General features: G+C 36.3%; 1 protein-coding gene across 2 annotated transcripts in view; it reads left to right on the forward strand.

Moving 5' to 3' along the window:
• ADAM9 (ADAM metallopeptidase domain 9) overlaps nt 1–15,171 on the forward strand; it is a 103,543-nt gene that overhangs the window by 51,840 nt on the left and 36,532 nt on the right. For both annotated transcript variants that reach the window (XM_082374756.1, XM_082374757.1), the window contains 4 exons: nt 249–420; nt 6,915–7,007; nt 8,045–8,240; nt 10,784–10,889. In XM_082374756.1, coding sequence (XP_082230882.1) covers nt 249–420; nt 6,915–7,007; nt 8,045–8,240; nt 10,784–10,889 — 567 coding nt within the window. The remainder of the gene's footprint in view (nt 1–248; nt 421–6,914; nt 7,008–8,044; nt 8,241–10,783; nt 10,890–15,171) is intronic.

The following is a 15,171-nucleotide window of genomic DNA, read 5'->3' on the forward strand; positions in this document are numbered from 1 at the left end:
TTTATTTTTTGCCATTTTATTTTTTATTTTTTTCACCATGTCTCGCAGCTTGCAGGATCTTTGTTCCCCGACCGGAGACTGAACCTGGACCCTTGGTAGGGAAAGCGCGGAGTCTTAACCACTGGACAGCCAGGGAACTTCCTCTGTCACTTTAAATGTTCACTTCTTGATGGTTGAAGACATGACTTAAGATTTTCAAAGTGAGTAATTGCTATGACTTAAGATCTTTTTCTTCATGTTTATTACAGAGGTTCCAGAAACTTCAGCACTTGCAGTGCAGAAGACTTTGAGAAGTTAACTTTAAATAAAGGTGGAAACTGCCTTCTTAATATTCCAAAGCCTGACGAAGCTTACAGCGCTCCTTTCTGTGGTAATAAATTGGTGGACCCTGGGGAAGAGTGTGACTGTGGTACTCCAAAGGTCAGTTTAATGTGTGATGTTTGCTTTGCGAAGTTACCTTGGGATTTGCAAAAAAATAAAATAGCTCAGTTTGGGCAACTCTAGCATAGGAGCTAAAGTAAAATTTAGTGGCAAAATGAGGATTGGTATTTTGCTTGTGGGGATATGTTCCTGGGGTTGATCATCCCCTCATTCCTAGAACATAACCAATGGTGTCATCTGTTTTGGTGTCCAGGAAAGCGCCATGTTTATTCTTCTGTTTTTTTGCTACCGTCTACCATTTCTGTTATGGTTACTGAGTCATTTATTTATTTTAAAGAACGAATCAGTTTTTCTCTTGGCTCTTTACTTATAAGCTTTTACTATTCTGGCACTGCCATTGCAGAAACATTTATTCAGTTGACCTCATTTTAATAGTAAATTGAAGCTGGCCCATTGTCCAAGTTCTTCGTTAACAAAGTTCTTGCTACTCAAATTAACATCCTCCCTTTAGTAAGCTTCAGTTCACCTACCACTCTCTGGCTTTCTCACACCTGTTACCCACACTTACTGCCATAAGTCTGTGCCCATCTTTATTATTATTCTTCTATATCTCAGCCATTCTCCTCTCAAAATGGCCTACTTAAGACTTCCTAGACAAGGCTTAGGAGGAAAAAAAATTTTAATTAAATTTCAAAAATTAAAAAAAATTAAATTTAAATTTTAAAGAAATTGGTTCAATTGTATGTAAACTTTACTATATTCTCAATCTTTTCCACAAGTGCTGCTTCTTCTCCCTTACCTGACCACACATCCCTGGCTTTTGCCAGAAGGCTTTACATTCTAGAAAGACAGTATGTTTTTTTGTTTTTGTTTTTGTTTTTGTTTTCTGGGGGGAGGGGCACGCCGCTTGGCTTGTGAGATCTTAGTTTCCCAACCAAGGGTCGAACCTGGGCCCTCGGCAGTGAGAGCACAGAGTCCTACCCACTGGACCACCAGGGAATTCCCAGGCAGTATGTATTTTATGATGAAATTGTCATGGGCCTTCATTGCACTATTGCTGCATGTCAGCAGCCTCTGCTAAATGTTTTCCATGGTATGATCCTCACAATAACTCTAGGAGATTGATATTTCTTTATATTCTCATTTTCAAATGAGGAAAATAAAGCCTAATGAGGTTATGGTTAATCTCTAAATTAATGTTATACTGTTAGGATGACCAAGCTCTTCTTTCCAGGCATTCTCCTAAACTATTATATATGTTTTGATTTCTCCTGACTGTTTACTTCATTATCGAACTAATTGAAATAGTCTATATTTGCTTCTCTAGCTTTTTTTATTTTAAAGTATTTGTTTATTTATTTATGGCTGTGTTGGGTCTTCGTTTCTGTTTGAGGGCTTTCTCTAGTTGTGGCAAGCAGGGGCCACTCTTCATCGCGGTGCGCGGGCCTCTCACTATCGCGGCCTCTCTTGTTGCGGAGCACAGGCTCCAGACGCGCAGGCTCAGTAGTTGTGGCTCACGGACCCAGCTGCTCCGTGGCACGTGGGATCTTCCCAGACCAGGGCTCGAACCCGTGTCCCCTGCATTGGCAGGCAAACTCTCAACCACTGCACCACCAGGGAAGCCCCGCTTCTCGAGCTTTTGCACTACAAATTACTCTTGAAAAAAGTACCTCTTCCCCCTCAAATATCACAGGTGTTGTTCTTGGTATAAAAGTTTCAAACAGCAAGCACAAGCAAAATTCCCCTTTATTTCTCCCATACATTTTTTCACTTCCTTCTGCAGTGGTAATCATTCTTATAAGTTTAGTGTGTTTCTTTATAGATTTTATTCTATGCATTTATATACCTATATACAGTATGTACATTTGTACCATAGTTGGGTTTGTTTTAGGATTTTATTTTTTTACATAAATGAAATCTGACTTAATACATTGCATGCAGAGTTTTTTTTTCTATTAATATATCCTGGAGATTTTTTCCGTGTCATTATGTTATTTACACATAATCCATTAATCTGCTGATTAGTATTTCAGTATAAGGATGTACTGTGATTTATTTCACCATACTCTCGTTAAAGGACATTTACTCACTGTAGTGTATTTTTCTGTTGCAAACAGTACATCCTTGTATATGCTCCATGTATGTGTGTGTGTGTGCATACCTACATATACAAGTATTTCTCTAAGATAATTACCTAAAGGTAGAATTATTGAATTGCAAAGTATGTGTGTTTTTAATTTTATTAGAGACTACCAAATTTCCTACAAAAAGGCTGTGTCAGTTTGCACTTTTACCAACAGTATGTCATGGCATTTGGTGTCCCCCATAGTTTTGTAACTGAGCAAGGTACAAGTTTTACTCCTGTTTCAAGATTATCATCATATAGCCCCTCTATAATTTTTTCTAGCATTTTTGTACTTACAGTTTTTTGTATTAGCTCTGTAATTGGTGGGGGGGGGGGTCATGTGGAGTGAGCTAGAGAATTAACTTTTACCCATTAATTGTCAGTTGTTGCAAAACCATTTAAAATGGTACTTTCACCATAAATAAAATTCCTGTATACATAGTCTATTTCCGGATTCTCTTTTCTTTTATGAAGCCATCTGTCTGTCTTGCACAGTAGCTGTGAAAAAAAATTAACAGCTGTATTGAAGTATAATTGAATACAATGTCAAAAAAAACCACCCCAAATTCAGACTTAGATAAGAAAAGGCTTTATCCAGAAGAAAGACTATTGTAGTAGGGAGAACATGCTGATCTCAGACATCTGGAAGCATCTCAAAATCAAACAAAAAGGTTTTTCTTTTATAGGGTAAATGTGGGAGCAAACAGAGATAAGCAGAATCTTTTATGGGGAAGCTGGATAAGCAGGGGAGAATAGCCAGTGAGGTCTGATAGGAAGTTGTCTTTTGGTCAGCTGATTGCCAGGAGAAGCTGGGAAGGGGTGGGGATACTTGTACCCTTTTTTTTTTGTGGAGACAAGCAGAGTTCAAGGGCCTATAGGAAAGAGAGAAGGCTCACTAAAGTTTGGTCAAGACAAAGCAAAGGGTAAGAAACAGGCAATTATAAACACTTGTCAACAATGAACTGCACCCGTTTAATGCATACAAGTTAGGTTTTGATACCTGTTTGCATATGTGAAACATATGTTTTTGTGCTTTTGGTGTTACATCTAAGAAATCTTTGCCTAGTCCAAGATTGCAAATGTTTTCTCCTAGAAGCTTTATCATTTTAGGTTTTTTAAAAAAATAAATGTATTTATATTTTATTTATTGACTTTTGGTTGCATTAGGTCTTTGTTGCTGCACACAGGCTTTCTCTAGTTGTGGCGAGGGGGGGCTACTCTTTGTTGCGGTGCGCAGTCTTCTCATTGCGGTGTCTTCTCTTGTTGCGGAGCACAGGCTCCAGGCACGCAGGCTTCACTAGTTGTGGCACGTGGGCTCAGTAGTTGTGGCTCACCGGCTCTAGAGCACAGGCTCAGTAGTTGTGGCGCACGGGCTTAGTTGCTCCACGGCATGTGGGATCTTCCCGGACCAGGGATGGAACCCGTGTCCCCTGCATTGGCAGGTGTGGATTCTTAACCACTGTGCCACCAGGGAAGTCCATCGTTTTAGGTTTTACATTTAGGTTTATGATCCATTTTGACTTAATTTTTTGTACGGTGCAAGGTATAGATAATTTTTCAAAGTTTCAGATTTTTATTATGAAATAATTATAAACGGACAGACTGTTGCAAAAACAGTCCAAAGAGTCCTATGTATTTTTCGCCCAGTTTCCCCCAAAGGGTGACAAATTATATAGTGATAGTGCAGTATAAAAACCAGGACACTGACGTTGGTATGTTAACTAGATTACAGACTTTATTCAGCTTTTCCATTTTAACCTGCATTCGTTTGTGCGTGTGAACTTTTATGCAGTTTTATCCCATATATAGATTTATGTAACCACCACCTCAATTAAAATACAGAACTGTTCCATCACCACAAAAGAACACCCTCCTGCTACCTTGTCGTAATCACACCCACCCTGACTCCAGCCCTTATCCCTGCCCCTGGCTTCCATCGGTGGTTTTGCCAGTTCAATAATGTTTGCCATTTCAATAATAAATAGAGGGACTTCCCTGGTGGTCCAGTGGTTAGGACTTTGCCTTCCAATGAAGGGGGTGTGGGTTCAATCCCTGGTCAGGGAGTTAAGATTCCACATGCCTCGGGCCAAAAAACCAAAGCATAAAACAGAAGCAGTGTTGTAACAAATTCAATAAAGACTTAAAAGAAATAATAATAAATGGAGGGACTTCCCTGGTGGTCCAGTGGTAAAGAATCTGCCTTACAATGCAGGAGACGCAGGTTCGATCCCTAGTCGGGGAACTCAGATCCCACATGCCTTGGGGCAACTAAGTCCGCGCGCCACAAACAATGAGCTCATGCGCCTCAACTAGAGAGCCCGTGTGCTGCAAACTACAGAGCCCACGTGGCTGGAGCCACAACTAGAGAAGAGAAAACCCGCACGCCACAACTAGAGAGAAGCTCAAGAGTTGCAATGAAGAGCTTGCACACGCAACAAAAGATCCCACATGCCTCAATGAAGATCCCACGTGCCGCAACTAAGACCCGACACAGCCAAAAATAAATAAATCTTTAAAAATAATAATAATAAATGGAATCATACAACATATAACCTTTTGAGACTGACTTTTTTTCACTAAGCGTAATGCCTTTGAGGTCAGTCTAGGTTGTTGCATGTGTTAATATTTTTTTTATTTTTTATTAGTGAGTAACTGTCCATTGTATGGATATTACTTCAGAGATTTGGAATAATGTTTAGGTTGGTATTTCCACCAGCTCAAAGGGCCTATCTGAAGTTTGTTTAACCATTCACCCCTTAAAGGATATCTAGGTTGTTTTGCTATTATGCATTTTGCTATTATGAATAAAACTGCCATGAATTATAGTCCACTCTTTATCATCAGAGAATTAAAGAAAAATATGGTCTTCATGAGTAAACATATGAAGAATCTCAGCAGAGAAATGTATAATAAAGAACCAAATGGAAATTATAGAACTAAAAAGTCTAATAAATGAAAGATTCCCTGGGCAGAATTAATAGCAGACTAAGATGGCAGAAAAAGAGTCAATGAACATGAAGTAGAACAAAAGAAATAATCCAATCTAAAGAAAAAAGAAGAAAGATTAAAGAAAAATGAACAGAGCATCAGGGACATGTAGGCAATATCAAAGAGCCTAATGTAATTATAAGTGAAATCCCAAGAGGAGAGTGAGAACGAGATGGGAAAAGTATTCAAAGAAATAATGGCTGAAAATGTCCCATATTTAACAGAAAATGTTAAGTTACAATTCTAAAACACTAAGTAAAGCCAAATCAGAATCATTACTAAGAGTGATTGTAGGCACATTGTAATCAAAGTGCTGAGATAAGCAGAAAATAATGCAAGAAGTCAGAAGAAAATGGGGAACAAATGTATAAATGGCAGCTGATTTTGGGAGCAGAAGACAGTAGAACAGCAGATTTATAGTTCTGAAAGGAAGAAACCGTCAACCTAGAATTCTGCAACATAGGAAAATAAATATTCTTCAAAAATTAAAGCTTATTTCCCCTGCTCCCTTCTCTCCTCCTCCTCCTTTCTCCTATCTTCTTCTTTCCCCCTCTCCTTTCTCCTTCCCTTCTCAAACAATTCATACCTGAAGACATTAGTTGGAACATAGGAGAGTAGATGTCACTGGGTGGAAGGTTCGGGGCAGGGGTAGGGAGCCATGGTGGGCCAAAGTGGGGTGAGAGAAGCCAAGCAAGATAAAAAGAATGTCCACATGGGTGGAAATCCACCCAACAGAGAAGTCAGACCCTGAGCATGAAGAGAAGTGCATTTATGGATGCTTAATTTCCTGTGATCATTAAACACACTGTTATAAACTGAATGTTTGTGTCCCCCAAATTCATATGTTGAAGCCCTAATCCCAAGTATGTCTGTATTTGGAGAAGGGACCTCTAGGAAAGTAATTAGGGTTAAATGAGGTCATAAGGGTGGGCCTTGATCTGATAGGATTAGAGTCCTCATAAAAAAGAGACACTGGAGAGTTTGCTTGCTTTCTCTCTGAACACATGCTCTGAAGAAAGGCCATGTGAGCACACAGCAAGAAGGCAGCTGTCTACAAGCCAAGGAAGAGAGTCTGCGCCAGAAACTGTATTGGCTGGAACTTTGATCTTGGGCCTCTAGCCTTCAGAGCTGACGTAATAAATTTCTTTTGTTTAAGTCATTAGTCTATGGTATCTTGTTCTGGCAATCCCAGCAGACTAAGACACATATTTTCTGTGATTTCAGTCCTTTGAAATATGTTGAGACGTAGATAATAGCTAAAGAGTCGCTGATAAATCCAGAAGGATAGTAAGGGACTGTTTCCAGAGAGTAACTGTTACAGCCAGGTTAGAAGAAAGCATAGGTCTAAGATAAGAATTTTATTAATGCATATTGATGACAATAATTTATTTCTTTATTGACAGTCATTTTCTCTTCACAGGAATGTGAATTGGACCCTTGTTGTGAAGGAAGTACTTGTAAACTTAAATCATCTGCTGAATGTGCATATGGCGACTGTTGTCAAGACTGTTGGGTAGGGGATTCCTCCCTATTTGGAAAAAATAGAAAAAGGAAAAATATGCATATATCAAAATTGGTTTTCTCTGATCTGTAAGAGAGTACTATTTTTATTACCTGATTACATGAAAAGTTTTATGACACTTGTTTGCCGTTTTGTGTCATGTTCTTTTATGACAAGTGGTCTAAAGAGATTTTTTTTCTTAAGTAAAAACATTTTATTTTTCTGATTTAAGAGTGGTCTATGTTTTTCATTAAAAATTCAACAATAGAAAGTAGACACTGAAAGACCCTCTATCATTTTACCCTTTTCAGGTAGCCATTGTTTGATAATCTGTTATTAGTCACTTTTTCCTATGTAAATGTGAGTATGAGTGTGTGTGTAGGTGTGTTTGTGTGAAAGTGGGTAAACATGGGTGTACATATTTTTACTATGTACTTTTTTCAGTAAGATACCATGGATTTTCTTCCATTCAGGTAGTTCTACAAGGTTATATAGTTAGTATTCCTTTGTATGGCTGTACCATAATTTCTTTATCTGGTCTACTAATGATGGACATTTAGATAGCTTCCAATATTTGCTTATAAGTGGAATTGTTGGACAGAGTATGCATATGAAAATTTTTGAGACACATTTTATATACCTTCTACAAATGTGCCAGTCTGTAATTGCCAGTATAATCAATACACTGATTACTGTACAGTGTACAGTATTGATTACATCATGTAAGCACTATTTTTGTTTCCTCGTACTAACATTGGTTGCTAGCCAGTGTTACGATCCAGGTTAGTTTGATAGGTGTAAAGTGCTTTTATATCTTAGTTTAATTTGCATTTCTTTTGGTTATCAATGAGGCTATGCTTTTTCATTTTCCATGTTTCATGACTTTTATGAATAGCCTATTATGGGCCTTTGTTCATTTTTCTATTGGGTTATTTAATCTTTTGTTTTTGTTAGAACTTTTTATAGATATAAATACTGTGGTTTCCAATTTGATTAATTTGTGGGAATTTTCCTGATATTCCTGTTCAATTTCAATCCTATTACCCTAGTTCCTTCCAGGAGGTACTTTGTGCCGAGGAAAAACCAATGAATGTGATGTTCCAGAATATTGCAACGGTTCTTCTCAGTTCTGTCAGCCAGATGTTTTTATTCAGAATGGCTATCCTTGCCAGAATAACAAAGCCTATTGTTACAATGGCATGTGCCAATATTATGATGCTCAGTGTCAAGTCATCTTTGGCTCAAGTAAGATATTTTATTTATATTGATTGCTTTGATTTTATTTTTTTGTTTTAGTTTTTGTTAAAAATGGAAAACAAACATTATTGCTAAAATTGAAGTTCTCCCATTTCCTCTCTCCTATCATGTCTCCCTCTTTCCTTCTCTGTAGGCAATCATGGTCATGAATTTGATGTGTCCAAGTTCAGTTGGTGATTTTTGTTTTTATAATACTTTCTCACCTCTCTATCCTGTGTATATTAACATTATATGTATACATATATATGCACAGTATTGTATTCTAGATTTAATAAATTCATGTAAATAGTATGGGGACATACATATGGGTCTTCTATTTTAGTTGTTCACTCAAAATGTTTTTGCAATCCATCTGTATTGCTATATTTAGATCATAGAGCATTAAAGTATTCTATTATATTTTTTATTGTGTCTCTTTTTAAATATTTCACTTTTATCAAAGTTATACATACAGTAAAGAGCCAAATCATTCACAAGATTTTATGAAAAAGTAAAGTGTGCCTCCACATAATAGCCCCATCCCTTAAGGCAACCATTTTTACCTTTTCTTGCTGATTTCTAGCTGATTACTTTGTTATTTGCTCCAGGTCTTTAGATAATTTCTTGGTAATGCTACTTTTCGATTTTTCCATTCTAGGTATTAACTGTTAATTTTTCACTGCGGAGGATGAGAATTTAATTTCTTACCTTCTCTTCTTTCAACACTTGTCAGCTCTCATCCTACTCATGCTCATTTTTCATTCTCCATCCTCTTAATATGGATTAATTATAATTTTAGGTAGAGCAGTGTTGACTGTTGTGATGTTGTAATTTATAACAAACCAAAAAAAATTGGTCTTTGTCCAGTTCCTGGCATTAGCTCCTAAAACCCTTGGAATTTCCCAAGTAATGAGAACTGTAAAAGTGTCTTTTGTTATGTCAATGCAGTGACTTTTGGAAAGCCCCTCAGTGACTTAAGGATGGGGCTGGTTGCCAGGGAACTAACCCTGTGATTAGTTGGAACTTTCAGTTCCCTCACCTCTGGGACTGGAGATTGCGTACTCACAAGTGGCCAGTGATTTAATCAATCATGCCTATGTAATGAAGCCTCCATGAAAACCCAAAAGGACAGGGTTTCGAGAGCTTCTGGCTTGGTGAACAAGTGGAGATGCAGGGAGAGTGTCACACTTGGCAGGGCCTGGAACCTCCAAGCCCCTGTCTCTATACCTTGCCCTATGCATCTCTTCCACCTGGCTGTTCCTGAGTTATATTCTTTGATAATACACCAGTAATCTAGTGAGTAAAATGTTTCTCTGAGTTCTGTGAGCCACTCTAGCAAATTAATCAAACCCAAGGAGGGGGATCATGGGAACCTTGATCTGATAGGGTCGGAGGAGAGAAGACTAAGCATGAAATGGGACTTCATTTATGTTAGTCAGGTCATGGGATACAGTGGTAGAGATCTGTGAACTTCTGATATATTTTGCAGAAATGGACAGGTTACTGCAGACCAAAAAAGTACTTACAGATAGGCATTTTAGAGAAGCAAATGCTATTATTTAGCAAGTATATTATCTTTGTAGAGGCCTGCAAAAAAGTCTAGGACGACCGAAGGAACCACGTTACTGGGGAGGGCTTGTTATTAATTTAGTCACTTTTTCCTAATATAAATGTGAGTGTGAGCATGTGCTTTGCTAGAGTTATTGCCATGTGACGTTTATCCTGTGCAAGTATTCTGCATCCATTTTCAGATTACTTGATCCTCCACCTCTTTTTTCTTCCAACTCCTTTCACCGCATATCCATTTTCTTGTAAACTGAACAACGTAGTATCAGGTGTGTAAGACAGACACATGAATTTCCATTATTAGATAGAATGTACTGCCAAAATGGCTTCAAAATATTTCCAAATAAAATATTTTTAGGAATATATAATTAAGTGGAAAAATCAAACATTAAGTGGTACATATATAAAATGTAAGAAAACAAGAGTGGATTGATACTTTATTAGCTGTCATGGCTATTTGTCAATGTAATTAATACCTAAATTAAGCATCCATATATGGTAAGTTAAAAAAAATAATACCTGGAAGTGTTTTCACCAGCCCTCCCAGGCTGATCTAACCAGGGGTGCAGTAGACCTGTGTTTGAGAGCAATGAGAATTAATATGCTGAAAGTGCTACCATACTGTGCATGGTTTTTAATTTCATCATGGTTAATAATTTCATCTTGTTTAATGACACTTCTTTGAGGACTTGAGTGCTCGAGTCCAGGCTAACTTTCAAGTACCGTCTAAGCTTTATTTTCACATTTTGTTGTTAATTATAAAATGTGGAACAAAATGTTTTATCTGTAGGTCCTGAAACCTTTTCAGAGGTGTTGAGGCAGTTTATCCAGGCGTGTGGACTGTCATAGGGAATACTTTTATTTCTGAATTAAATTGCCATAACTTAAAAAAATTTTTTTTTAATTTTGATTTTATTGGAGTATAGTTGATTTACAATGTTGTGTTAGTTTCAGGTGTAGAAAAAAAATTTTTTTTGATGTTGCAGAAGCCAAGGCTGCTCCAAGGGATTGTTTCATTGATGTGAATTCCAAAGGTGACAGATTTGGCAATTGTGGTTTCTCTGGCAATGAATACAAGAAGTGTGCCACTGGGTAAGTGGAGGCGAGAGTATAAAAGAATATGAAAGATTATAAGATCAGTCATCTTTAGTATCTTTTACAGCTCCTTGTGACTGCCGACTTTCTCCCCCTTAGACATCTAACTTTTCAAACTTACAATTTTGTAACACATGACTTTAGAGAGATTCTGAATAGGAAGGGTAAAATTATTCATACCTTTTGACATTATCTGTCTAAAATATAATGATTTTTAGAATGTTACTTTTGTTTATCCTGTTCTACAATAAGAAGCCCAAATAAACACTCTTCTCCCTCTTCCTTTCATTAAAAGATTATGCTGCTAAATCCATACGTAAAGGTATCTGAAGAATTAATTCTGGACTTCATCATTTTCTTCTGGCTCCATATAATTTGAAAGTGACAAATTAAAAGCCTTTTTTGTTTCTATAACATTTGCACATTGTAAAAAAATTAGTATTATTACAAAAATATAAACAAAAGTCATCCATAATCTCTGTCTGTATGTATTCACTAATTTCAGTGTATGTCTTCCCTTTTTTTGTTGTTTCTGTGCACTATATATACCTACACACACTAACATTTTGCATAATTGGAATTATTCTATAATACTGTGCTTCTCTTCTACTCACTTCACCTCCTACTCTGCAAATTAGGCTAAGCAACTGAGGTAAAACAGTGCTTACTAAGAAGAAATAATAACCGTGACCTCCGTGTTCCGAAATCCAACAGACATCTTTAGGTCTTCATGCTTCTGGACCTCTCAGTAGCATTCAACTATGTTGACCATTTTCTCCTTGAAGACACCCCTTTCCTTGGCTTTTGTGTAGAATGTTCTCCTAGTATTTTTTTCTGTTTCCGGATGCTCCTTTAATGTATTTATTTGTAGGCTCATCTTTCGCTACTGAGCCATTAAATGTGAAATACTTCAGCTCTACTGGTCTACATGTCGTCCTCTGCCACAGGGCCTTGGCACGTGCTGTTCCTTCTGCCTGGCATGCTCTCCTCTCTGCCATTTTAAGTATAACTTCTCTAAGAAAGACTTCCTCAACTTCCTTAACAGGGTCAGATGTCCCTCTTATAGATGTTCTTAATGCTGTGTGCTTTTATTTTTTTAATGTTAGCCAAATTATGTTGTTCTAATTCTTTACAAATTAGTTATCCACATAAAGTATATTTCACAGAATATTTAGAATATACCTTTCTTGATATATAAAACAGAGTAGGTTGAAGGAAGTTAGAAAAACAAGAAAGCATTTCAAAAGAGGGTATGAACATAACTGTTTTGACTACCTTGTACAGTCTCAAAACTAGTTGTAGATATAAGTTCTCTTGCATTTATATAGCACTCTTTTTCTGGGGAAGTCAAACTATTATTCTTAGTAAATTTTTAGTATATTTAAATTGCACGGGAAGGTTATGTCCAAACCATTGCCTTAGCAAGAATAATCACTTAAAAACGATACTGCCTTAGAAAAGATATTGGGTCGGCCAAAAAGTTCGTTCGGTTTTAAGTAAAAACACAAGACACATTTTAAATTTTCATGAAGAACTTTATTGAACAACATATTCACTGACCGAATGAACTTTTTGGCCAGTCCAATAGATAGTGTAATAGGTAATTTTCCAGATAAAGGCAAGGTCAGATACAAAACCAGTTATAGGCACAGCATTTTCAAGATTCTTTTATGGTGTTTAGAAAAGACCAAGGAGGGCTCTGTCCTGCACTTGGAGGAACTGGACCCATCTTGGGTAACATAATTAGACTAAATCAAAATGAGAAAAGTAGCAGTTTGAAAGTTGAAGGAAGGATGAACTGGTTAAAAAATTGTATGTTTCTCCTTCATTGAATTTGATGTGTTGTATTTTCCTTATTGTTCAGTTCATAATATTTTCTAAGTTACACTGTGATTTCTCCTTTGGCTCATGTGTTATTAAAAGTGTATTGCTAATTTCCAAATATTTGGGAATATTCTGGTTATCTGTTTGTTTTTGATTTCTAGTTTAATTCCATTGAGAACATACTCTCTGTGATTTCAGTTCTTTTCAATTTATTGAGATGTGAATTAGTGTCCAGCATATGGTCTATTTTGGTGAATGTTCCATGTTCAATTAAAAAGAAAAGTGTATCTTGCAGTTGTTGGATATATTATTCTATAAATGTCAAGTTAATTAATGGTCTTGTTCAAATCTTGTATATTTTGGGTGTGTGTGTGTTTATCTGTTTACCCTTCAGTTTCTGAGAGAGGTGTGTTAAAATCCCCAGCTGTGATTATGACGTTGTCTATTTCTTTTAGTTCTATAAATTTTTGCTGTATGTGTTTTGAAGTGTGTTCTTCAGTGCTTATGTTATTAGGTGCATACACGTTTAGGATTGTTATGTCTTCTGGAAGAACTGATCCTTTCATTACTACCAAATTTAATACTTCGGAATTTTTTTTGTAGTATTTGTCTCATAAAACATCTCATTTGTTTAAGTGACCATCTGGTTACCACCCTCGTCACTACACTGTAAAGTCCATTCTGTGTTTAACATAGTGCCTGGCACATTGTCATAGTAAGTGCCTATTAACTGTTTGTTGAATGAATGAAGGAACAGATGATATATCTAATGGGTGGAATTAGTGTAACTAATTGAATGAGCTGAGCTAAACCTTGGGATAAGTGGATTGATGCAGACCTGTAAGGGGCTTGCTACATATGCCTTATCCTTGTCTTTAGCCTGGTCCCGTTTCCATACTTTTATGAATATCTTAATGAAAATATAGCAACTACATTTACAAAACTTAAATTACTGGGTAGCTGATTTGAAAAGCATTCTATAATAGTAATATAAGGATAATGTAATATAGTCATTAGGAATACACATTTGAAGTTAGACTCTGGGTTTGAATACTGCTTTAACCACTTAAGATCTCTGAGACTTTGGACAAGTTACTTCGCTTACATACTTCATTTTTCTCTTCTGTAAAATGGGACTAATAATGGTACCTATTTCTAAGTGTTGTTTTAAAGACTGAATGAGTTGGTGGATGTTAATACTAAGAAGAGTACCTGGTTCATTGTAGGACTTACCATCATCATCATCATCACCCTCTTTATAATCATCCCCATCATAGAAAATGCATAAAATCTAGAAAAGTCTCAAGAAACTGGTCACATATGGTCCTGTCATCCAGAGATACTGTTAAATTTTTATTGTTATTTCCTTCTCATGTGTATTCATAAGCATATAAATATGTATCATACACATGTATACATACACATATGTGTACTCAGAGACCCACATCTGTGTGTATAAACAAAATTGCATAGTATGATTTATACTGTTTTATAAGTTGATGTATTTACTTTCCACTCTATTAAGGGCATTTATAGGATTTACCCAGCTTCTTTTAACCATTTCCTTATGTTAGAAATGTAAGTTGTTTCCAGTAATTTGTTTTTTTAAACAAGGCTGTGATAAATACATTTTAAGTATTTATGTCTCTGATTGTTTCTTTAGTAGATTTTTCTCAAAAGAAAATGGAAGATAGTTTTAAAGGCTCTTCATAGATGCTTCTAAATTGGCCTTCAAAACGTTTGACTGATTTATACTTCCACTACCCCCTCATCAATGTCAGAGTATTGTCTTAAGAAATACTTTTCCAATTTGTTACATCAAATAGATATTTCATTCTTGCTTTGAATGAATTTGTAAATACTTATTTAATTTCTTGTTGTTGTTTTTCAAAAATGTTTAAAGGGATACAGAGAAAATGTGGTTTCCACTCTTACTCTCTTTTTCCCTCTTCCCACCCTGCTCTTCAAGTGTGTCTTTGAGCCTCTTGTCTGCCTTTCCAGAGTTCATTATGCACATATACACTCCTAGTCCCCACCCGACTCCCACCCCCTGCTGTGCACATTGTCTTGTTCCATTTCACCAAAAGAGCTGTCCTCTCTTTCAGAACATAGATGGTGTTGTCTTTTTTAAACTATTTATTTATTTACATTTTTTATATTTTTATACAATTTTTAAGGGTTCCTTTCCATTTACATTTATTGCAAAATATTGGCTATATTCCCCATGTTGTATTGTACAAATACATCCTTGAGCCATTCTTAACACTCAATAGTTTGTTAAACTTTTTAAATGAAAAGTTTTAAATACACAGAGAAGTAGAAAGAATAGTATGATGAACACACATATATCCTAGATTAAAACATTGTTAATATTTTATCATATTTACCTTGTCTAGATTTTGCTGAACCATTTTTAAGTAAATTATCAGCATTATGATGCATCACTCCTAAATTC

The sequence above is a fragment of the Balaenoptera borealis genome (assembly GCF_965194805.1).
Source record: "Balaenoptera borealis genome assembly, chromosome: 21".
NCBI lineage: Eukaryota > Metazoa > Chordata > Mammalia > Artiodactyla > Balaenopteridae > Balaenoptera > Balaenoptera borealis.